General features: G+C 44.4%; 1 protein-coding gene across 2 annotated transcripts in view; it reads right to left on the bottom strand.

The window, feature by feature from the left end:
- Positions 1 to 26,029, bottom strand: part of SAE1 (SUMO1 activating enzyme subunit 1) — an 88,931-nt gene that overhangs the window by 39,745 nt on the left and 23,157 nt on the right. For both annotated transcript variants that reach the window (XM_008684489.2, XM_040634213.1), the window contains exons 2-5: positions 21,312 to 21,423; positions 16,301 to 16,474; positions 14,228 to 14,370; positions 12,445 to 12,544 (exon numbers count right to left, since the gene is read on the bottom strand). In XM_008684489.2, coding sequence (XP_008682711.1) covers positions 12,445 to 12,544; positions 14,228 to 14,370; positions 16,301 to 16,474; positions 21,312 to 21,423 — 529 coding nt within the window. The remainder of the gene's footprint in view (positions 1 to 12,444; positions 12,545 to 14,227; positions 14,371 to 16,300; positions 16,475 to 21,311; positions 21,424 to 26,029) is intronic.

Here is a 26,029-nt window from a genome sequence, read left to right as displayed (position 1 = left end):
ATGTACTCCCTGCACTGGAAGGAGTCAGCAAAGCTAAAGACCCAGTTCCACTCTGGCTTTAACCCTGGCTGTGTTCACACCGCAGAAATTCTTACACGAGTGAGCAAGACTGTGTGTCTGAATATATTCAATAAAACATTCTTTGTCACAGCCAACAAAAAAACTAAACATGTCTCATTAGACGAATGGTTTGAGGATAACACCAGCACTAAACAACAGCAAGAAACATAAGCAAGGGTTATTGAACAAAAGCTCCAGGCTGTGGGGCTGGAGATGGCATTTGCAAAGGCCTATAGCAGCAGGAAGCATGGCCGTAAGCTATTAAAGCTCAATGAAATTATCTTGCAAAATGCCATCACATATCTATATTTTAAGATATAAACAATTAAATATGAGTAAGAAAGTGATTTTCCTTTTCCTTTCCTGAATCGTCCAGTCCAGAAGCCATTCCCTGGGACTGAGGAAGGGCAGGGAAGAGTGTGTGTGGAGGGGCTGGGTGGCCTGCTACAGGGGACAGAGCAGAGCCAGGTAAGAAGTGTGGCATGGTGGGGGGAGGCACCAGGAGACTGACTCCAACCAAGGACTTCTGCAACAAGTGAATATACAGAGAACCTAGGTTTCTCACAGTCAGAAAAGAGAATTAGAATTGTGGAAAGGGGAAAAAAACTAGAATAAAGCCTGTGGTGGGTTATTAGTGTGAACTCATTTTCAGTATATACAGACAGACAAGGAAGTCAATGCAGATGCAAGCATGTGTGTATGTGCATACAAATACAGAAGAGCTACGTCCGCGGACAAAGCATCAAAGCAATGATGCCCTGGGAGCAGTGAGCACACCTAACCCCCAGATCTTGGTTTCTAACCCCCACTGAGAGAAACATTTCTCTCTGGAGAAACGGTTGATCTCAAAGCTAGGGCAGGGAGAGTATGCACCTTACTGTGCCTGAAACAAGGAAGTGTGCAAAGAATGGTGGGGACGTGTCAAGAGGAAACAGGAGCCAACATGAAGGAGCTCCCACTGGTCAAGCTGGAACACTTTGCAGAAAAAAATAAATAGTAACAGATTATAACACTTTAACTAGAGTCCTTTAGTCATAGATCTAAAACCAACTAGTTGATACAGTTTGATAAATAATGAGGTATTTACATATTTTCAAAATACCTCTCCAAAAATTATTGGAGGGGAATTACAGGGGGAAAAAGGGAATTATTTTCAAAGGAGAAATCTGGCAGACATAATTCTACTCAAACGATCAAAATTAACATTGCCAGTAAAGTAGCATATGGAAAACAGCACCAGACCACAGCACAGGATGAGGAGCGCCCCCGGTGTGATATTTTTGCCAAAGGTGTGAAGCTGGAATCTAATCATGAGACATCAGACAAACCCAGACTAAGGAACAATTTACAAAATAACTGCTTTGTAATCGTCAAAAACATCATGAAAATCTAGATGCATGCATGATCCTGAACTGAATCCTTCTGTCATTAAGGATATGATTGGAACAACTGACAAAATCCGAATAGGGTCTGAGGATTAGATGGTAGCGATGTGTCTATCCATCTGAATTTTGATTTTGAAGTTCAGTTTGCGATTACAGAAAATGCCTCGTTTGAGAAAATACAGACTAAAATATTTGGGAGTGATGGATGGAGCATCATTTGGACACCTTATTCTCAAATGGTTCAGGAAAAAAAGTGCTTCTCGGTACTAGCTATTTTTACAAAGTTTAAGATGGTTATGTGTGGGGACGCCTGGGTGGCTCAGTCGGTTAAGCGCCTGCCTTCAGCTCAAGTCATGATGATTCCAGAATCCTGGGGTAGAGCCCCGTGTCAGGCTCCCGGCTCAGCGGGGAGTCTGCTTGGGATTCTCTCTCTCCCTCTGCCCCTTCCCCCACTTGGGCGCACACGCTCTCGCACTCTAATAAATAAATTAAAACTTACAAAAAAAAAAAGTTGGGGGCATCTGGGTGGCCCAGTAAGTTAAGTGTCTGCCTTCAGCTTGGGTCATGATCCTTGAGTCCCAGGATCGATCCCCATGTAGGGTTCCCTGCTCAGTGGGGAGTCTGCTTCTTCCTCTCCCTGTGCTCCTCCCCGCACTCATGCTCCTGCTCTCTGTGCCTCTCTCTCAAAGTAAATAAAATCTTTATTAAAAAAAAAAAAGATGGTATGTGAGTATGTATAAATAACTTCAAACTTCCCAAGGTATGGGTCTCTTTTTCTCCTTTCTTCTCTCACCACATATACACACCATACACCCACTCTACTCCCCCAACACACGCCCGAGATTATTTTAAAAAAAAGACACAACAGTATAATTTAGGGTGCTAAGTGAACCAAGATCTATCAGCTCCCAGGCAGTTGACACTGTTTGCTAAGGACCAAAATGGAACTGACAGATGAAAGCTCAAATAACCAGCGAAGACGAAACAGTCATACGGGTTTTAAGTGGCTTTCTACTTCCCCATAATCACTCCTTTGGGGTTTAAATCCACTGTAAAAGTTAGTATACAAAATGGTTGTACTGCCCTCAAACCTTCTGGTCAATGAGTCTTTCTGGCCTCAGAAGTCCAGTCAAATAGCCGGCTGACTGACATTTATTGTCTGATGCAGACTGCCAGATCCTTCTTTTTTTTTTTTTTTTTTTTTTTTAAGATTTTTTTTATTTTTGTGACAGAGAGACAGCCAGCGAGAGAGGGAACACAAGCAGGGGGAGTGGGAGAGGAAGAAGCAGGCTCATAGCAGAAGAGCCTGATGTGGGGCTCGATCCCAGATCGCCGGGATCACACCCTGAGCTGAAGGCAGATGCTTAACCGCTGTGCCACCCAGGCGCCCCTGTGTGTAAGACTTCTTAAGAAGGGTCTGGCAGGGGTGCCTGGCTGGCTCAGTCATTAAGCATCTGCCTTCGGCTCAGGGTGTGATCCCAGCGTTCCAGGATCGAGTCCCACATCGGGCTCCACCGCTGGGAGCCTGCTTCTTCCTCTCCCACTCCCCCTGCTTGTGTTCCCTCTCTCGCTGGCTGTCTCTATCTCTGTTGAATAAATAAATAAAATCTTTAATAAAAAAAAAAAAAAAAAGAAGTCTTACACACAGGGGCACCTGGGTGGCACAGCGGTTAAGCGTCTGCCTTCGGCTCAGGGCGTGATCCCGGCGTTATGGGATCGAGCCCCACATCAGGCTCCTCCGCTATGAGCCTGCTTCTTCCTCTCCCACTCCCCCTACTCCCCCTGCTTGTGTTCCCTCTCTCGCTGGCTGTCTCTATCCTATCGAATAAATAAATAAATAATTAAAAAAAAAAAAAGAAGTCTTACACGCAGATCAAGCCATCAGCAGTATGGTCTGGGAATGCCATCACAATGACAAAAACAAACTCTCATGAGGTTTCATAAACTGCCAAGATTTGAATTCAGAATTTCCGTAGTCTGCCTGGCTAAGAATCCACTGATTTGTTAGGTCATGACGCTAGGACAATGAGGAAAAAAAGTTGTGTTTCAGAGTCTCAGTCCCACTCAGGCCTACCTCTAAACTTTCAGGGCCTGGCTAAGTCCAAATGGAAACCCATATGTCACTTCCACATATTTAGGTATAAATCATATGAACGGGCTATTAAAAAATAAAGTGTATTATATTCTTTTGCCTTAACAAATATACTTTCTTCATTACTACTAGGAAGACTGGGTTCAAATCTGGAAATCTCACACTCCTTGGGAGTTCTGTGCCAGAATGAGGTGCACTGGGAAAGGTGGTCCTCTTTCCCCCTCTCTCTTCCTGCCTCTGGCTCCGTCTCACAGTGCAAGAGGCTTTGCATGTGAGTGTGGCCACCCAGGCCATCCTTCCCCACTAAAACAACTACTCTTCAGGCCTAGGCATGTGGACATTGTTGCAAGGTTTGCACTCTGGAGGCAGATCAGGGAAGAAGCCCACAAAAGCCTGGGAAGTAAGCCTGGGGTTGTCTGGGCAGGAGATTCCAGGGGTCCCAAGTATCCACAATGTGGTCCAGAACTTGGGGTGGGGGGCCCAGGTGGACATATCTCCTTAATCCCATGGAATCCTCACTCTACTAGGGGAATGGCTGGAAGGAGACCAGACTGGGACCTTGCAGAGCACTAGGACCAACAATAGAGGCCCTCTTTCCTCCCTAAGTCTAAGGGCAGAACTACTCAAATTTTGTCAGTAACTTGTGAACTCAAAGGAATTTTCCTCTCTTAAGCCTGTCTGTGGCAGACAACTTTTAGGGAAGTTTTCTGATATTAGGGGAGAAAGACCCCAGTAACCTTGTCTGAAATATGTACCAGCCCTCCAGCCACAGGTGACAGAGCCAGAGCTGGGCACATGGCCTAGGCCACACTAACCAGATTCTTTCTCCTGAGAATTGAGAATCTGGAAGTTAGAAACAGACACATTAATGGCCGAAAGGGCTCTTCAGAGAAAAGCTGAATTCCTACTGTCTCCAAGTCTCCCCAGCTGGCCTCGTCTTTACCCTTCTCACGTCACAGTAGTTATTCATGCTTCTTCTGCTACTGCAGCCTGCCTCCTTTTTTTTTCTTTTTCTTTTCTTTTCTTTTTTTTTTGAGAGAGGAAACACAAGCAGGGGGAGTGGGAGAAGAAGAAGCAGGCTCGCAGCAGAGCAGGGAGCCCGATGCGGGGCTCGATCCCAGGACCCTGAGATCACGCCCTTAGCCGAAGGCAGACGCTTAACAACTAAGCCACCCAGGTGCCCCCATGTCCCATTTTTCTGCTTCAAACTACCTAAAGTCTATTATTGTCTGGGTGCCTGGCTGGCAAAGTTGGTGGAGCATGCGGTTTTGACCTAGGTGTCATGAGTCTAAGCCCCATGTGGGGTGTAGAGATTACTTTAAAAAAAAAAAAAAAAAACTACGTCACCTAATCTATAGTACAACAAATGCAAATCTTGGTACCCTCTTACCCACCTCATTGACACTAGATTTACAACAAGAAAAATAAGCTTAACAGCATCCACAGAAAATGAAGGGTCTTCAGATAAAGCCCCAGCAATATCTGCCAGGTAGCCACAAGCACCAGAATGAACACACTCAAACAGGTGACTTTCACACCTCACTCAGCCCTCCCCCTCCTCCCTGCCCTCAGCTCATGGATCCCTCCGGGTCCAATCCCTGACTTACTTCCCTCCACTGTCCATTTCCTTTCCTGGCAATTCTGAGCCTTAAGGATTTCAATCTGATAGTCTGGTTAAGACTAATAACAAGCCCTCTTACACCTCTCCCCAGATGGGTATCGGCTTCCTGAGGCAAGGACCACAGTGAAAGACACAGCACTGCATAGAAGAGAACGTCAATAAGTATCTGTGAGCTGATAGAATCCAACCTGCTTTTCATTTGCCAAAAAGCCCAACAGTAACTATAAAAGATGAATTCTCCCACACAGTCTGACAGCCATCAAGCTGTAGGGCTGTGCTGGCCACTCAGAACAGCAGGCAAGTGTAAAACCATCAACGCGACAGGAGCCTGGTTCAACCGACTGAGGCAAGGCGAAAAGAGAACCAACATAGCCTCTTAAAATCACACTCTCTGAAGTAGACTATCCACTCCTATGCTTATGGAAAGAATGCTGAGTGAAGAAAGTAAAAGACAGTACGTGTACATGTCATATATAGATCGTTACATATGTCTCATGTGTGTTTATGTTCATTAAAACCCCAATTTTATCACACATGTAGGTGAACAGAAAGAATACTGAAAGGAATGTGACAGTCATTACTAGGCAGCAGGGTTCACATTTTCTCAACTTGTTCCGTATTTTCCACATTCGGGACTATAAACACATTTTACTTTTATTTATTTATTTTTTAAAAGATTTTATCGGGGCGCCTGGGTGGCACAGCGGTTAATCGTCTGCCTTCGGCTCAGGGCGTGATCCCGGCGTTACGGGATCGAGTCCCACATCAGGCTCTTCCGCTATGAGCCTGCTTCTTCCTCTCCCACTCCCCCTGCTTGTGTTCCCTCTCTCGCTGGCTGTCTCTCTCTGTCGAATAAATAAATAAAATCTTAAAAAAAAAAAAAAAAAAAGATTTTATTTACTTATTTCAGAGAGAGAGAGGGACAGAGAGCGCAAGCATAAAGGTGGGGGGGCAGAGGGAGAAGCAGACTCCCTGCTGAGCAGGGAGTCCGACGCAGGACTTGACCCCAGGACCCCGGGATCACGACCTGAGCCCAAGGCAGATGCCCAACTGACGGAGCCACCCAGGCGTCCCAACATATTTTACTTTTAAAAAGCAGGCTGAACGTCTACAACAAGGGATACCATTCTGGCTGTAAAGCTAAATGTAAATCGAATTGAAACAACTTTGAAAACTACAGATGTCTAGGTTGGATTTCCACACCTACTCACAGGAGTCTTTAGTTTTCAAAGGCATTCTTTATTTTTTTTTTTTTAAGATTTTATTTATTTATGTGACAGAGAGACAGCCAGTGAGAGAGGGAACACAGCAGGGGAGAGGGAGAGGAAGAAGCAGGCTCCCAGCCGAGGAGCCCGATGTGGGACTCGATCCCGGAACGCCAGGATCACGCCCTGAGCCGAAGGCAGACGCTTAACGACTGCGCTACCCAGGCGCCCCTTCAAAAGCATTCTAACAAATGACAACCGCAATCCGAGACAAAGCTGTCACCCTCAGCAGAGTGGCAAAAGAGCCTGAAGTCACCAAATGTTACCGTTACATACTGCTGATTCTGGAATGTGAATTGATAAAACTACTCAAGAGTAATTTAGCAGGTCTGGTTAAGTTGAAACTGCATATACCCTAATTTCCCTCCTAAGTACACACCCCCAGAGAAATCACACATTTACCCAGAGAGATTATCTACACACACACATTCTCTGTCTCTCTCCCTCTGTGACACCATTTGTAACAGAAAAAACTTACACACCCACATGCCCATCAATAGGAGACTGGATAAATAAACAGTAATGCATTCACACAACAAATACTCTACAGCAAAACCAACCAACCAACCAACCAAGAAAAAATCTTCTGCAGTGCTGTCCTAGAGAACTCCCGATGATGATGGAAATGTTCTGTGTCTGTGCTTCACAATTACAGATGCCAATTGCCACACGTGTTTGGTGAGCCTTTGAAATGTGGCTAGGAGACTGAATTAGAAAATTTTTTATTTTATTTAATTTTAGTTAATTTTAATTTAAATAGCCATATGTGGCTAGTGGCTAACCACAATGGACAGCAAAGCACTAGAACTGCATACAAACACAGAGGGCCTCACAAACCTAATGCTGCTCTTAAAAAAAAAAGCAGGTGGCAGCATGCATACAATATTAAACCTGATTTTTAAGAAGCTAAAAAGCATACTAAACAATTCTATATTGCTTGGAAATACATGTGTAGTAAGAAGAAATGGGTGGGAACGAGACCCACAACTGAGGATAGTGGTTACTTGTGTTGGGGAGGGACAGCCAGGGAACCGGGACCATCCTGGTCAAGTTTTACGCTTTAAGTTAGGTGGTGGGTCCATGGTAGTTAGCTAGGTCATTCTTAATTTACACTTACGTCACATTCCACTGTTTAGATTTACAAATGTGGTAAAACACCATGTCAAGCAGGACTATAACTGCCCCTTCCGGGTACTTGTTATTTATTTTTAGAGACAGACCGTGAGAGAAAGGGTACGAACGCATAGAGGAGCAGAGGGAGAGAGAGAGAAGCAGACTCCACGCTGAACACGGAATCCCATGACCCTGGACCCTGAGATCATGACACGAGCCGAAATCAAGAGTCAGGGGGCGCCTGGGTGGCACAGCGGTTAAGCGTCTGCCTTCGGCTCAGGGCGTGATCCCGGCATTATGGGATTGAGCCCCACATCAGGCTCTTCCGCTATGAGCCTGCTTCTTCCTCTCCCATTCCCCCTGCTTGTGTTCCCTCTCTCGCTGGCTGTCTCTATCTCTGTCGAATAAATAAATAAAATCTTTAAAAAAAAAAAAAAAAGAGTCAGAGGCTCGACCAGCTGAGCCACCCAGGCACGCCCCCCGCCCCCAACCCCTGTACTTTTTAAATCCACACAAATGTACCTGCCCTGGGGAGAAGACAGAGAAGGAACACAGAGATTGATACAATAGGTCTGGAAATATTTGGGGTTTTAACTTGGATAGTGTTTTGTTATGTTCTGTATTGATGTCACATTATTTGGGGGTATCAAATATCACAATAAAAAATACACTGGATTGTGATGTGACGCTGGGAGAGACCCCCTGTTCCTCATTACTAGAGTGCCAAAACCTCCCCCTCCACCCGCCTCCCCCAGACACACACAAACAGCTGTCCTACCTGGAAAACTTTTTTTTTTTTCATTTTTATTTTTTTATTTTTATTTTTTTATAATGATTTTTTATTATATTATGTTAGTCACCATACAGTACATCCCCGGTTTTTGATGTAAGGCTCGATGATTCATTAGTTGTGTATAATACCCAGTGCACCATGTAATATGTGCCCTCCTTACTACCCATCACCGGCCTATCCCATTCCCCCACCCCCCTCCCTACCTGGAAAACTTCTATCAGCACTCTACCCAACTCTGCAACATGCACCCTGCATCTCCTGCCCCCCATCCCCAAACCAAGTGATTCTGACAATCAGCAGGGTTTTGAACACCTCTGCCCTAAAGGTCCTGGTCTAGGCAACCCAATGACTTATTTCTAAATATTCCTGGCCTAGTCCCCTGTCCTCTTTGGAATTCTGTTCTCTCAGTCCAGTTCAAATAACCTAAACCATGACAACTAATGTGCTATGAGGTTAATTAATCCATCTGGTTGATCAAAGAAAGTCAACTTGGTAATTTTTTAAAATGACAATGATCTCCAAAGCTGTCCTATTATGCGGCAGGTGCAGCCACAACACACTGAACAAACATCTCCTGGGTACAACTCTGCCAGGGACTGCACTGGGAACACAGCAGCGAACAAAAGCGCCCAGGCCTTACGGAGCTTGGACTCTAACGGGAGAAACCCTGGCAAGTTCCTTCAGCATCACAAACCAAGGTGAAGAATGAAACCAGTCAGTCCCTGGAATTCAGAATGGGGGTGACAGGAGATGAGTCGTCCATAAACTGCTCAGAAAGGGGGATCAAAATAATGAATCACTACTCAACTGTGGAATTTCACAACTGATTCATGACAAGAGTATTAACAGTACCCAAATTAGTCCCTTACTATTTCAGAAACAGAGGTAAAATTAAATCTGTATTTCTTAGCATGTCACGAACAAATCCTATGTTATGTTTAATTTTTAAAGAGCTGTGATGGGGAGTCCACCACCAGGCAGCTACTTGTGTCTGGCAGCCTTAACGATAAGAACCACGAGCAGCAGCATGGGAGCATAAAGGTGGCCTTTTATCCTAAAGGCTTTTCCAGAAAGGTCCCAATCTTCACATATTTTATCCCATCATCCCCATAAAACTTCGGATTGTCCGAGATACTCCAAGGGGATTTACCTTTCAGGCAGCAGGGCAAGCCCGTGCCCTCGGCCACCGTCTTGCCGTCTCCCCCCCCAACCCCCCCGCCCCCTCCCACAGCTGCAGGATCTCAGGCAAGTCAAGGAACTTCTCCTAACTTCAGTGGCAGCTGTAAATGGAGACAACAGGACTGGGTGCGCTTCCCCGCACCCAGCAGAATGCTTTGCACACAGTAGGCATTTTGCAACTCACAGATAACGAAAGAGCTGGCTGTTCTGGGGTGAGGGAAGCCAGAGTCATTCTATTACTACTAGTGTCTGTGCTTTCAGTTGGTCCCATTTCCTGCAACTCTCCTTCAAGTGCCAACTCTAACAACTCTTCCTCTGGGAAACCTTTCTGGACACTTCCTTATCACAAAACTACTGCCCTCTCCTTTATCTGCTTTTCATGGAAATCTCTATCAGGCTTGTGCCCAAGACCTGATTCTGATGAAATCTGTCTCATAACTTTTCCTGGGCACCACAGGAAGCCAACTACTGAGCACCTACCTCTGGGCTACGCATTTTCCCACTCTTGTATTTATCATGATGACACATGTGCTAGAAAGGCCCAGTATCCTCCTAAGCAGTGTGAAAACCACAAGCTCTATTTTTCCTCTTTGTTTTTTAAGGTTTCTAATTTAGGAGCACAATGTGTACCTTGAAGCAAAAGTGGCTATACAACATTTGGTTGAACCTAAGGAAAAGGGGGGGGGGGGAGGGAACCCTAACCAGAAACCTTTCACAGGAAACAGGAAGTGGTTGCCTCCCCGCCCCCATTCTGCACTTTGCGCATAACCCAACTACTTATTCTGTACAATTTAGGCAAGGGGCATAATCTCAATCAAGGAATTTTCGAGTTGGAAGAAAACTTCAAAATCATGGAGCAGCTTCTGCCAAAATGGACGAGGCCTGTTATTATAAGGTGGCAAAGCCAGAGCCCAAACCCAGTTCGAGCCCCTCCTTCCACAGTGCTCTTAGTGAGGCCGCACAAAGACAAGGTTTGGAATCCCAGGGATTGTCATCAGGAATGCCCTGAATGCCTCGCAACCTTAAGGGCTCGGGGTTGGAATCCAAGCCTGAATTGTCCAAGTGAAACAGCTGACTAACAATGTCAGCTGGGGAATATTTTGATACCTTCAAATTCGGCCCCTGGAGGAAGAGGCCGCACAAAGAGCTCTGTGACTGAAGAGCCCAAGGAATGGTACGCGAAGGCCACCGGGTGCCTGCCCGGGCTGCCCACATTCTCCTCATAGCTAGATAAAGTGGCCCCCCAGAGCGGTTTCCAGATCCGCAACAGTAGGCACCATCAGTATTGACTAAAGGGGGAAACTTCCAGCTGTGAAGGGCTAACAAAGCTAGGCGCTCTCCCATTTGAATGTGAAAGACGTGCCTCAATCAGAGAAGGCCCTTAAGCCATAAAACCCTTCACACCAAGGCCAAGTGTCACACTTGTAAGAGGGTGTGATTTATAAATTGACAGCACCCACAAAGCTGCTTTTGTACTCCTCCGTTAGTTAACAATTTATCTCCCCCCACCAAACTCACGGAGCTATTCAGATAAAGCTTGACTGGGCCTCAAAAAGAAAGAAAAGAAGGGAGAAAGAAAAGGACCCAAGTTTTGGCCAAAACACCAATGTTCACTCTGGGTAATTACGGTCCTGTGAATAGACACTAAAATTAGGGCTTAATAATTCCTCTGTATCACACTCACAGCAATCAAACTCTTCCAATACAAACAACAAGAGCAAGAAAACTAAAATCTCCGGCGCAGCCTTGCTGGAAACTCAACGAGTTCCACTTTGTGGTTTCTGCAGTCTCTCTTGTGGTTTCTGCACTCTTAGAATCCCCCCTTTAGAGCAATTTTAACTCAAAGCTCTGACCAGCTGTTTTTCTTTCTCAACATTTAAATCTACAAAACAAAGAGTAAATATGGGCTCAGTCATATCTTTCCTCAGTGGGACAAAACCAATTCTGGCCCCTTCATCGCATGACTCCCTTCTCGGATTCCAACACCGGCTGCGGGGATCATCTCCTTCTAAGTCCCCGCCCCTCCTCTCTCTGTAAAATGAATTTAAATCACTGCGCCAACTCCAATAGAGCCTAAGCTCCTACAAACTATGTTAAAAAATACACACCGGATGATAACACTTGTCAACTTTGAGGCCTTTCTTCTTAAAAGGTTATCTGGTGGAAAGACGTCCACGAACACTTCATTTTAAAGAAGCAAAGCATAAGCAATTCAAGCTTAAACGGTCTTCCTGCCCACTTAGGTAGGACTTCCCTAAACTGTCCATCCAAAAACTTTCTTTTACGCAAGAGGGATGGCCTTTGCTCCAAAACAGTCATTCCGATACTGCCCCAGATACTAGAGGACCCAATCGGCCCACACACCAAGTCAGTCCTGCAGGCATGTTCTCTTTAGCCTCCACAGGGTGAAAGGAACAGCATTCAAACCAAACTGACTAGGTGGCCGGTATTAAAAAGTTTGGGACTGGGACATCTGGGGTGGCTCAGTTGGTTAAGCGTCTGCCTTCAGCTCAGCTCATGATCCCAGTCCGGCTTGGAGCTCCTTGCTCAGCGGGGAGCTAGCTTCTCCCTCTGCTTGCTGTTCCCCCTGCTTGTGCGCTCTCTCCCTCCCTCTCCCTCCCTCCCTCTCTTTCTCTCTCCAAATAAATAAAATCTTAAAAAAAAGTTTGAAACAGAACCTATAAAAAAAAGTCTGTATTTCCGATTCTGTTAAAAATTGACACCTGGCATCACTGGGTCCATATTCCTTCATGGCAACAGGTGGCTGGCACTAAGGAAAAGCCACCCCTCCTTTAAGCAGGACAGGCACTGGCCAGGCTTATCCAGACCCCTCCCTTCAAGACTACATGCTTGCTTCCCCTGCTTGCAGTTGTGACTGCCTGTTCCCACCAAGACTCCAAGGTTTCTGATCTTTGACCCCCCAACAGTCCACATACCTTTTTGACCATAGTTGTTTCAGAAGAATCAAGCTTTGCTCTCTTGGTATCAGGTCCGTCTTCTACCCCTTGGCTAACTTTGGCGACTTTGGCTTTCTCCCTAGAGGGTGACAAGGAAAGGGAATTGAGCTCTACTCTCTGAATCATGCCATTAGAACAAAAAGAGCATCACCAGCTCATGTCATAGGATGGTGGCTAAGAGCAAAAGCTTGGGGTGCTTGGGTGGCTTGGTGGGTTAAACGTCTGACTCTTGGTTTCGGCTCAGGTCATGATCTCAGAATCGTGGAATCCAAGCCCCGCACTGGGCTCCACACTCAGCAGGGAGTCTGCTTGAGGTTCTCTCCCTCTGCCCCTCCCCCCTCATCATGCTCTTTCTCTAAAATAAATCTAAAAAAAAAAAAAAAAGATTTATTTATTTATTTATTTATTTTATTTTATTTTATTTATTTGAGAGACAGAGCACAAGCAGCAGAGGAAGAGGGAGAAGCAGACTCCCCGGTGAGCAAGGGGCTGGATGTGGGGCTCGATTCCAGGACCCTGGGATCGTGGGCTGAGCCAAAGGCAGATGCTTAACCGACTGAGCCACCCAGGCGCCCCTAAAAAAAATAAATCTTTAAAAAAAGAGCAAAAGCTTTGCAGTCAGGCATATCTGAGCAGGTTCAAATCCCAAAGGGGCCAATGATTACTTGATAAATCAATTATCCACTATGTGGGAATAACAATCCCTGACAGAATTATTTTAAGACAAGAAATAACAAATTGCTTAGCATACACCGCCTAGCACAAAGAAAGCTCTCAACAAGCTTTATAAATTTCACTTGACTCATGAAATAGAGCCAAACTTAATTTCTCCCCTCTGCCGTGGGGAGCTTACATTAAAATCATCTGGCCTGCTTTTCTCTAGTATGACTTCTCCCTCCGTTTATAGTGTGCCCAAAAAAACTACAGTTTCTGAAAGCCATAAAATGCCAAAGTTATGAGAGATCTTGAACATGTCTGTCCTTCCCCCATCTCGATTTTACAGACAAGAAATTTGCAGACCAGAGAAATTTCAGTGATCTCCTAAGAAGCTGAACAAAAGAAACCAATTCTTGGCTCTTGGTAGGAAGCTTCACCTACCACACTCGGTCTCTTTACCTCTTGTTAGCAAGGAAGGTAGTCAGAAGTAACAGCCAAAAACCTAACACAGATAGTTTTACAATACTGGTATCATGTGCCATCTTTCATCTAGCAGCTCCAAGTTCAAAACACTGCAGGTCCCATCATGTGAGAATCACCATGGTCTGCAACCTGGATATTCCAACTGAGAGGATAAGGTCTGTCTGCTACACCACAGCAGCCTCTGGACTTTGGAGCTCTTCCAAGACAGGCTTTGGCTGACTGTGCCTTCAGGATTACCCATCTAACTATTTCGTACTCATTTTATCATCAATCTGAAAACACAGAGGCCAAAACTGAGGAACACATGTTTACAATCCAAGCAAGCCTCCCCTATATAGAAGGTGTAGTTTCGCCACCTGAAGCCCTGGCTGATCAAATACTCACGTGGGGTATCTGACTGCAGTAAGAACCCTGCTTTAGATGAGACCATTATTTTGGAAACAGGAGCCGCATCTCCTACAATTCTGAACACACAACCTATATAACCAGTAAGCTGTTAATGAACTGGTTTCCAAGTGTTCTAAGCATACTTTCCTTAGATGGGCTGTTTCCTACTGATGAATAAAACTATTATATTTTTTTCTGAAAACGTTACGTTCTCCCCTCCTCTCCCAAAACTTACTCTACGAATTCATGCTCTCCAAGATTGGCAAATGTGTATCCATGGTAGCCAAAAACATCTCCTGTAAAAAACTTGATGCTATTTTGGTGACAGATCTGGTCAACTTTGACTATGACATCCCTGGAGCAGCAAGTCAGACAAACCTGCAGACAGAAAGAATCAGCTGGGTGTGAGTTTTGCAAAGTGTGAATCACTGCCCTGATGTCTAAATAAATCTTAATGAACAGTCTCTCTGGGCATGTCTAAAGCCAGTTTTGAACTGGTATAACAGGTTCTTCGGATCCTATGGTTAGAAGACAAAAGAAAAGGTGCAGGTTTCACCAGAAATGTAAATTGCAAGACCTCCACTTTCTGTAATCAAAACAAAATGGGTTTAACTGGAAAGTAAAAGTCATTCCATGAATTTATTTCCCCTATTCTACGAACATATATAAACCATATCTCAAAGTTTTTGTGAAAAGAAAAAAGACAGTAAAAATTTAGTGTAAGTTATTTCTAAATTATTTAATCTATTAAAATCTGAATAAGCTAACATGAGAAGCAAAACCAGTTTTAAGTGACCCAAGGGTCACATTTAAATACGAGGGCATTTTCCCCCCTTCTTTTGATTGATATGTTAAGATAAAGAAGATAAACAAGTCCTGTTGAGATTATTTTTCCAGAGTTTTCCAGTTTTCAACATGAAACTTTATCTGAATTTAAGGACAAAAGAAAAGGTTACACACCAAGTGACCTTCCATTCAGACGTAGACAATGAACCGGTGATTCACTCAATGGAATTATCAGTGTTGCTCTGAGGCCTCTAGGTTGTGTTCCAAGAAGTGGAGGTACTGGGAATAGCTAAGTTTTACTGCATAAAACACCATCTTTTCAGGAAAACCTTTGTGATAAGGGTCATGAAGACAACTTCTAAACTGCACATGTTTTCTTCTGAACATAGAAAACACCCAAGGAAAAAAATCAAATCTAAAAGGCAAGACAGCCACAGTTGAACATGCAACACTGACCAAATGGAACCCTGCAGAGTCAAAAGTGAGGGTAAAACCTAAGAGGCCCAGTCACATGTGGCCCAGGAGGCATTTATCCTCACCCCAGGCGCATGCTTTATATAACCAACTGGCCTGGTACTTCGGTTTTCACAAACCCTCTAAGTGCTAGAAATGCAAGGGACACCTAGAATTAACCAAATGTGGTTACTATGGATAAAGAAATGAAGAGAAGACTTATGTCCAAACAGAAAATGTTCCAATACTTGGGAGTTACAAAATAGAATGAATTAAATTAAAAAAAAGACAAAACACACAGATGATCCATCATTCCAAGCACATATTTGAACAGATGCACATATGAAATATAACAGTGTGGAAAAACAAACTACCCAGCCCAAATTCTAACCTCTCGTGTTATGGGCCTTTCATTTAAAAAACAAGTAGATCATCTGTGACTATTTCATGGTTATCCAACATTTGTTTAGCTTTTCCTGGGTACAGGGCACCATGTCTGAAAGATCATAGACGCTGAAACAGAATTTAACTTATCCTTTCACCTCTGCATAGATCTGGCAGTGAAACCAAATGAGGTTGGATATGCCTCATTTGGCTTATAACTACAGTGAATTTGTCTAGTTATCCATGGCAACATGGTCAAAGTGGCTGTGTGAAAGAGACAGACATAGACCAAAATCAGGTGTGCTCTTTTTTAAGACAAAACACAAGCTGTAGTTTGGTATTTCTAACAAAAAAAATTCCTCTACTACAGAAATTAACCACCAACTTGTTTTCCAGAGAAAACACTTGCAGTAAAATGTATCGAAGCTATATGGAAAGATTCTGGAAGGAGTACAAAACACCAATGATGAAACCTGGTCTAAGGGAACATATGCCCAAAGAAGAAACCAGCAGACAGCAAGTCACAAACAGCTACAGCAGATCCAACAGACTGGATCTACCACCAACACATTCAACATGGCAAGGCAGCGCGCTAGTAAGGCACACACGCTAAGGCAATGTCAGACTTGAGACTGCGAAGGCAACGTACTGAGCCTCAAGATTTTACACTCTTTATGAAACTTACAGCGTCAAACTGAGTGAAAAATGACTCCGGCTTCTTTTCTATATTCTCAGTGTCCACCTTCACATCCACCATGGGGTTGAGATTCTGGGCTCGCTCCAAAGAGGCTTCTGCCCTGTTGCGGCCAACAGAGCCAGTACGGATCAAGAACTGAGCTCCGGGGTCTTCTGGCGATACCTAGGAATAATATGTTTTTAATACTTGAATTTTGGGGGGAAAACAAATTCTCAAAAACAACAAACCTTTCCATTTTAAAGGATAACTAAAATATCTACCATCTAATTGTATTATTGTTCCTTCAGGAATTTCCCTAATACAGACTCCCTACACTCATTCCTTCAGAGGCTTTAGAGACATTTAACTTTTTTCTTGGCGTTGATAGTTAAAGAGCACCCCCTTGTGTTTATAAAGAAAATTCACTCTAAATAGAAAAGTCCACACTTTCTTCTTTCACTTACATTTGTAACTGCTAATAGAATGACATAATTAGTGGTAAGAATTTACCAAATACCTACCGTGTTCCCAATTTTAAGCATCTGGAGACAAACAATAGCAGTTTAAAGGATGTAGTCCCTGGGACACCCGGGTGGCTCAGTCGGTTGAACATCGGCCTTCGGCTCAGGTCATGATCCCGGAATCCTGGGATAGGAATCCTGGGACTGAGCCCTGAGGCTGGCTCCCTGCTCAGCGGGGAGCCTGCTTCTACCCCCTCCCTCTGCCACTCCTGCTCCTTGTGCTCTATCAAATAAATAAAATCTTTTTAAAAAATAAATCAATAAAGGATGTAGTCCCTGCCTACAGCTCATTTAAAATCAGACCAGTGAGGGATGCCTGGCTGGCTCAGTCTAAAGAATGTGCGGCCCATGATCTTGGGGTCTTGAGTTCAAGCCCCAGGTCGGGTGTAGAGATTACTAGAAAAAATAAACTTTAAAAATAAGTAAATAAATAAAATCAGACCAGTGCCAAAATTAGACACAATTAAGAATGCCTGAAATAAACTCTTAATACAATTAAAATTCAGAAAGGAGGAGAGATGAGTAGGACTGGAGCCAAAGGAGGATTTCACCCACAAGGCTGGCTGTCAGCAGAGGAGAGCCTCGAAGACAGATAATAAAATTACCTGCCAGCTGCCAGCAGGATTACAGATGCCATTCTGTTCACAGCATTTCTTCACACATCAAACATCTAAGTTAACGACTGATCTCCAGTATGACCTTGCTATCTTCACCAAGACACAACACAAGTAATCTCCCTCCTCTCCTCCAGCCAACTATCCACAGCACATACTCTTCTCCCTTACTACCTTTCTTCCAAGAAAATGACCTGGTCTTCCTCCCACTCAAGGCCAGCCCTCTAACAGTGTCCTTGACCCATCCTGTCCTACTTCTTCAGGGATCTCATTACATACTGAGAGGCTGTACATCACAGTGGTTAAGAGCAAGGCTCTGGAATAATTCAGGTTGAATTCAAATCTTCGATTCAAATCCTAGCTCAACAACTTCACTCTGTGACCTTGAGCTAGTATATGGGAATCACGTGCAAAATGAGATTAATAAAAACAGTACACTTACTATAATCACTCTATTAGTGTTGCTCTGCTCTTCCCTCACTGGACACCCAGTCTCTACGTGGATCCTCTTGGGGGTGGTGTTCCCAGGATTCAATCTCACAATCACTCATCCTTTTGCTCTACATAGCTCCATAAACTCACTACTTTCAGTTTCTGCTGGTATTTCTCAAATTGTTCTTACAGGTACAGTTTGCTTCCTGATCCATCGGAGTCTTATATTAAACTACCCATCAGATACTTCCCCTGAATACTCATATTCAACTCCTATTTTTTTGTCTATTGATGAGCCTACCACCCACCCACCCAATTATTTAAGCCAGAAACCCCAGGCTTTATATTCTTGTTATTTCCTTGGTAACAGCCACCTGCTGAGGTGGCTAAGAGCATGGGCTCTACCAAGAGTCAGACTCTCTGAGTCCTGGTCGTACCAACAACTACTATGACCTTGGGTAGACCAGCAATTCACTTCCCTTCCGGCCATTCTCTTATCTGTAAAACAGGGATGACAATCCCTACATCTCAGAGTTGTGAGGACTAAACGAAATACAACTACAGCTCTTAGAACAGTGTCCAGCACCCTCAGGAAGTATCTGCTACTACAGTGATTCCTTGCCTCTCTATGGTCCTTTATACAGTCCTACTGATTCTACACCTCGTATTTTTCACCTGTGTGCTTTTTGCCTTTTCTATCACGAGTGCTATTACTCAGACCCTTTTCATCTCTCACCTAAACTACTAAGGCAGCCTTCTAAGTCGTCTTCTGCCCTGTACCTTGTGCAAATCATATACAGTAACTAGTGATCTATGGAAGGCATGAGATTGACCAGGTCACTGAAACTGAAACTGACCGTCCCACATTTGAAACTCTTTAATGAATCCTCACCACCCAGAGGATTGAGTACAAGCTCACAGCAAGGCTCACTAACAGGGCCTTCACGATTTGGACCTTAACTACAACCTGCACCCACCCCCACCACTCATTCTAAAAATGCCAAATAGTACTGCTTGCTATATTCTATTTCCATGCTGTTCTATGCCACTACTGTTTCCCGCCTAAAAACGCCAAATAGTACTGCTTGCTATATTCTATTTCCATGCTGTTCTATGCCACTACTGTTTCCCGCCTAAAACACAGCCCCTCAACTTAAGAAATATCTCTTTGTTCCTTAAGCCTCAGCTAAGATCACAGCTCCAGGAAGCCTTTCATGTCCCCCTACCACAACCTGAGTCGGGGAGCCTGCTCTGAGCCTGCTCAAGGTTTCTAAAGAAACCTTGAGAATGGGAACCAAGTCTTGTGGATCTTTGTATGACAAGTATCTAGATAGGTTAGCCAGCAGGTACTCTTGGATATTTGCTGATGTAAACAAAATAAAAAACTCTGAACTCTGAAGGGCAGGAATGAACATCCTTGATTTATAGATGAGCAAGCTGAGGGGCGCCTGGCTGGCTCAGTCGGTAGAGCATGAGATTCTTAATCTCAGTGTTTTGAGTTTGAGCCCCACATTGGGTGCAGAGATTACTAAAAAAATAAAGAATGAAAAAAGGAAAAAAATTAAATAAAAGTTGAGCAAACGGCATCCCTGAGAGTTTAAGCCTCTCACCCAGCTTGTAGGGGTGGGATCTGAGTCCAAGTCTGCAAGATTCCAGAGCTTTTGCACTAGGTATCACAATCTCCCTGGGATGTTCCTAGTCAGGAAAAAAAAAGCACAACCAAATTGTGAAAGGCAGAACCACCAAAGAGTGTCCATCAATTTAGAGGTGGGAGTCAGGCTGGGTAAGCCCAGGTTACATTAACCCAGTGGTTCTCAACCGTCCCTGATTTTTAGACTCACCTGGAGAACTTTTAAACAATTCCCCCAAATACTCAAAGCACAGATGGGATTGAAAATCACTGTATTAGGCCTTGTAAACCAGTCAGAGGAACTAGGCTTTGCAGTGGAAGGTAGGTGGAAGGCACTGTAAGTCCTCAAAGTGATTACGGAAGGGTAACAGTCAGCCTGTTCACTCTAACATCAGGCAGCACCCAGCACTTGTCCTGAGGCAGTGACAGAACTCCATCACACACGCCTCAGTATTATATCATTGTTCCCCATTCTCAGACTCTCCCAACCAGATGAGGAAGTCATCATCCCCATCTGGTTTCGTGTTCCCACACTGAGGGCCTCCCCATTTAGAAACCATCCTTCCCTAGCTCTCTTGGCTCTGACCCTCTCCACCCTGCAAACAAATTCTCCCTCCAAACGCCTCTAGGTGGCACTGTGGTTGGGGAGATGTCAAAACTGCAAGTGCACAGCCGGTTAAAAATGGGGCAGTTTGCTTGCAGGAATTTTCTTTCCTTAGGAGGTTTTGAATTCAAGTCAAAAGTCAATTTGTGACTGTGATATTAGAGCCAACCCACGCTTCTCTTCATTTCAGGAGAATCTTTTTTAAATCCTGATATTACTTTTCTCCTGAAACCCAAACGAGATGAGCTCTAAAAAATTTCATCAACATTTGCAACCCAGCTTCTACCTTACTGTGTGTGCTAGTTACTGAGCACCTTCATTACATAAAAGCAAAGACACAAATAGTATCATGTGATGACAAAATCTTTCAAGTATTTTACCTTAAAAAACAACAGCAACATGATTTCTAGAATTTGCTTTAAAATACTGTCCAAAAAAACACAGGGAAAAAATACAGACCAAAAAAAATACTGTTATCTGTAGAAGCCAGGTAGGTGGGGTGTTAAATGTTACGCTACTTCTGTATATATTTGACATTTTCTATAAAAGAAAATTAAAACGTTGAAGCATAAGAATGTAGAGAAAGAAGTTATTTTCACCTTGGAGAAACTGCTCAGACAAAGCTACATAGGAGTTGGGAGTGACCATTATCAATTAAATGGTATGTTCTATAGTTATTAGTTATCAGACGTTCCTTGTGTGCAAGCACCATGCTAAGCAGTCTGCATCCATCCTCTCTGACCCACTGTTTGTCCAAACTAACGGCTGTCAACCGTCTACAGTGAAGCTCTTCTGAGACAGCTTACAAATGTATATATTCCCGAGCCTCATCTCAGACCTTCTAAAGCAGAATCACTGGGGGTGAAGGCTAGCTATACCAGAACAAAGCCCTAAGGCATTTCTGCAATTTTAATTAGTCATGTAGGCAGTTTATAGGTACAAAGTGGAACACTATCCCTCTCCTGCTCGCAGCCACCCTCCAAGGGAGACAGGAACTACACTTTACAGACAGGCAAGCTCAATGAGGAGACAGGAGTCTCACTGGTCGACCACCTAGGACCACGCCAGTGCCGTGAGGCCAAAGGCCACAGCTCCACTAATGCCGGCCCTCCTTTCACAGCCCTGCAGGGGCACACAGGAATTCACAAAATCTCCAAGTGTTTTACACTGAAGAGGCGAGACCGTGAAGGAAGAATGATGAGGTGGCCAAACATCTCACCTGTTCAGGATCCAACATGGTCAGTCCTTTCACTCCTGCCAGAATGAGATTCTTGGCAATTTCAGCCCCAAGTCCTTTCATGCCGACTAGAAGCACCCGGGAGGCCCGCAGCCTGTAAGACAGACACTGTTAACCAGGTGACAGAGAATAGTGGAAGCTTCACTGAATTGATAAACAAAACAAGTCAAAATAACAGTGAAGTAATTTTGATTTTCATTAAATGCATGGAAGCATCATGGACTCAAATCTAGGAAAGAGACAGGCTCTAATCCATCCTGCAAAGAACAATTCATTCAACAAATATTTCTTGAGCACCTTCTATGCCATGCACCCCTCCAAGGTATAGAAATACGGCAGTGAACAAGACAGACATAATCCCTGCTCTCCTGAGCTTTTATTTTATGGAAGAGATAGAGATATAGGATATGTCAAAAAGTGATGAAAATCGGGCAGGCTCAGTCGGTAGAGTGACTCTTGATCTCAGGGTCATGAGTTCAAGCCCCATGTTGGGCGTAGAGCTTACTTAAAGTGATGAAAATCAAGCAGGATAGAGATCAAGAATGCTGGAGGGTGCTATTTTACTCAGACTGATCATGAAGATCTTTCGGAGAAGGTGTTGAGCAAAAATCAAAATGAAATTAAGGATGAATATACAGATATTTGGGAGAAGAGCAAGTACATGTTTCAGGAACAGAAAGGACAGAATGGCTGAAGAACAGTGAACAAAGGGAAGAACAGTAGGAGGTGGGTCACAGACAGAACCAGGGCCCACATCATGAAGGCTCTTACAGGCACTGTAAGGGCTGAATTCTGTTCTAAGCACAACAGAAAGTCATGGGGGGGGGGCGGTGGGTTCTTGGAGGGGGTAGAGTGTCACAGTTAAGGCGAGAAAGAAGGCTTGGACTAGTATGACAGCAGAAGAAAAGGTGAAAAGGGGTATTATTAGGCTATAACCCACAAGCAAAAAAGGGGCGGCATGAAAGAGGGTGTATTTGGAAAGTGTTTGGATCATTCTAGTTTGTAAAGTGACAAAAGATGAGACTTAAAAAAAGGTAGTCAGAGGTCCAGCTGTCTCAAAAAGTCTGGACGTAGGGGGCCCTGGATGGCTCAGGCTGCTGGGCAACTGACTCTTGATTTCAGCTCAAGTCCTGATCTTGGGAGTTGTGAGACCAAGCCCCCAGACAGGCTCCATTCTCAGTGCGGACTCTGCTTGTCCCTTCCCCTCCTTCTCAGCCCCTCCTTCCACACACTTGTGCGTGCATTCTAAAATAAATAAAATCTTAAAAAAAAAAAGAAGCCTGAACTTAACTCTGAAGTCAGTGGAAGGCAGTATAGGTCTATGGTATCATATCTGAATCCTTTAACCAGAAGGGTTTTAGAATCAGAATCTTTTGGATTTGAAAAAAGGAACAGTTTATATCATGTATTATGAAACCCCATCAGGATCTTAGGCAGCACCCTGTAATCAAACCCATTAATATTTTTGCAGTAAATGTATGACTATTCACACTGAAAAGGATTAGTGAGAACTAAGAACAATCTCAAATAAATTCAAGTTTGGGTGGCCAATGAGTTTGCTCTTAATTTATGAAATGAGTCGATTTTTTTTTTTAAGATTTTATTTATTTATTTGATAGAGAGAGAGACAGCCAGCGAGAGAGGGAACACAAGCAGGGGGAGTGGGAGAGGAAGAAGCAGGCTCCCAGCGGAGGAGCCTGATGTGGGGCTCAATTCCAGGACGCCGGGATCACGCCCTGAGCCCAAGGCAGATGCTTAACGACTGAGCCACCCAGGCGTCCCGAAATGAGTCAATTTTCAACTTGTACTAGTATTAGAGAGAACATGCAGAAACTCTTCTAAAAATGATACTAGTAATTATGGATACTTGCATGTCATTAGACTAGAGATCTCTAACGAGGATGGTGGCTGACAAAACAGGGTCCTGCATTGATTTCTGATACTAGCAGATATTGGATTTCTTCCACTGATATAACCAAAGGGTAAAATGGGGGAAAGGGGAGAATATTGGCAATATATCCCTCAAAGGCGTATGTTTGGGTCTCAGCTTCTCCATTATGGCTTTTCCTCTATGGGGCCCTTCCACTGCCAATCACAGGCTAGCAGACACAAGCCTTTCAAGTGACAATTCCACTTCACTAAAATAGGAGGGAGTTGGAAAGAGGGCTTACAAGACACAAGCAAGGTAATAATTATACCAGTGGGTGGAAGGAGGAAGAAAAGCTATGTGACTTTCCAGAGGAGCTCCCATCCCTCCAGAATCAGCACATTTAATAGGGAATGTTTCCAAAAAGAATACAGTACACAAACCAAACCTTTTGACATCAGAAAGATTGAGCCCCCTTGCATTTAGCTGTACCTTCCAGATTTCTGCGGTCACTGTTAGTCTACAAGGCTTCCCTTCACCTGGCCCTGACACTGCCCCACCTGGAATTCCAGGCTGCCAAGTTCTGGGGTTTTTGTCCTGTTTGGCTGCTCCAGTACCTCAAGGATACAACTAGAATAGCCCAGCTCTCCCCTGGGAAGCTGTATCTTCAAACAATACCAAGTGCCTCCTAATGCCTGGACCCACTAAATTCTTCTTAGGCTCTGTTCTCTTTGTTGTTCCTTCAGCAATGGGCACTGCCAATCACTACATGCGTCCTCTAGGTCTGAAGAATTAGGTTTGAATTCTGGTTCTGCCACTTCCCAACTGGGTGATCTGGACAAGCTGCATAATCTCTCTAAACTTCAGTTTCTTCATCTGTAAAATGGTGATACCAATTCTGACTTCATGTCGATTAATCTCCTTGACAACCTGGTAAAATGTGTGTGCAAAAGATTTAGCATAATCCCTGGCATATAGTGGACTTGGACTTACTGAACTTCTCGATCCCATTACCTTAATTACCAAAGCATCCAGTGACAGGGCGCCTGGGTGGCTCAGTCGGTTAGGCATTAGACTCTTGAGCTCAGCTCAGGGTTGAGTTCAAGCCCCACCCTGGGCTCCATGCTGGGCATGGAGCCCACTTAAAACAAAAAAACAAGGGGCACCTGGGTGGCTCAGTCTGTTAAGTGTCTGACTTTGGGCTCAGGTTGTGATCTCAGGGTCCTGGGATCCATCCGTTGTTGGGCTCCACACTCAGCAGGGAATCTGCTTGTCTCTCTCCCTCTGCCCCTCCCCCCCACTCGTGCGTGCAGAAGATCTTTAAAAAACAAACAACAAAAACAAAAAAACCCAAAAGGGCTCAGTGATAGGTGGGATCCTGATTTTCAAAAAAATCTGAGAAAAATTCTAAAGCTGGCACTTTAAAGGCCTTCGGTATTGTCTCCCTTCCACTTCCCCAGCTGCTTCTCCCACCAGCACCAGATTCCTCCCTCCCAGACATGCCTTCCATTTCCCACCGCCAACTTTAGATCACAGCGTTTCACACACCTGAAATATACTCTCTTCCTCTCTAGGCATAGTTGAGCTTTCCCCCAGACTTCAAACCCCAATTCAAATCCCATTTCCTCAGAAAGTCCCTCTTGCCACAGCCAACTCAAGTGAGCACTCCCTCCTCTGAGCTCTTGGAGCACAGCAACCTGTAAGTGCCTCTGACAAAAATCACATTTAGACACGTGGTCTCTCCAAAATCCCTATCTCCTACAGAGCTCTAGACTCTCACTGCTTGGGAGGTTCTCTCCCCACCCCCCACCCCCACCAAGTAAGATTTTACTTATTTATTTAGAGAGGGGGGGAGGGAGGGAGAGGGAAAGTGTTGGGGCAGGGCAGAGGGAGAGGGAGAAGCAGACTCCCTGCTGAGCAGGGAGCCCAACTCAGGGCTGGATCCCAGGACCCTGAGATCTTAACCTGAGCCAAAACCAAGAATTAGATGCTTAACCAACTGAGCCCCCCAGGTGCCCCTGCTTGGGAGTTTTGTTTAATTCAGCTGCCATCAACATTGAATATCCTGTATTTTTAATCTTTAACCATGCTAGAGGCCCTGAGCCTACAGCTAACATATGGCTCAATTACATGAAGAACACTTCACATAGCACCTGGCACACAGTCAGCACTTAATGAATGTCAGCTATTATTATTATTCATACTCTGATGCAGCAATTCTTCTAGGAATGAATCCCGCAGAAATACTCAGGTGTGCACCAAGATCATGTACAGACCTATTCCCAGCATCCATCCGCTTCCCTCCACCTCCACAGCCACCACCATCTCTCACCTCCAGAACTACAACAGCTTTAGACCTGGTCTCCCTGCTTCCACTCTTGCCCCCAACAACCTGCTGTCCCCATTTCAGGAAAAGAGATCTTTTAAACCAGATTATGCCCCTCCCTGCTCAAACCGTTCAAGGGTTCCCTATGCAAGTTCCTTACCCAAAGTTGTGTGAACGGCGCCCATCTCAGGCTCATCAGACTCTTCCCACTGCTAATTTGCAAACAGCCATGCTCCAGCCTTAGGACTTTGGTATTAGTCAATTTTTTAGGTTTCAACTCAATTATCACCATCGCAGAAGTTCACACTGGCCACCTCATTCAAATTTATGTCCACACTCTCTTCTATTTGGAATTACACTCTTTGTTTATATGTTGACTGCCTCCTCCTGCATTTGAATGTAAGCTCCAGAAACCCCCACATCCCTAGCATCTATGACTGTGCTTGGCACTTAGTATACTGTTACTCGAACAGTACTGGATTAATAAATACACTAAAAAGAAACCCA

The sequence above is a fragment of the Ursus maritimus genome, unplaced genomic scaffold (genome assembly GCF_017311325.1).
Source record: "Ursus maritimus isolate PB19 unplaced genomic scaffold, ASM1731132v1 scaffold_19, whole genome shotgun sequence".
In the NCBI taxonomy this organism is placed as follows: Eukaryota; Metazoa; Chordata; class Mammalia; order Carnivora; family Ursidae; genus Ursus; species Ursus maritimus.
The sequence above is the reverse complement of the archived record's forward strand: the minus strand, read 5'-3'. Positions and strand labels throughout refer to the sequence as shown.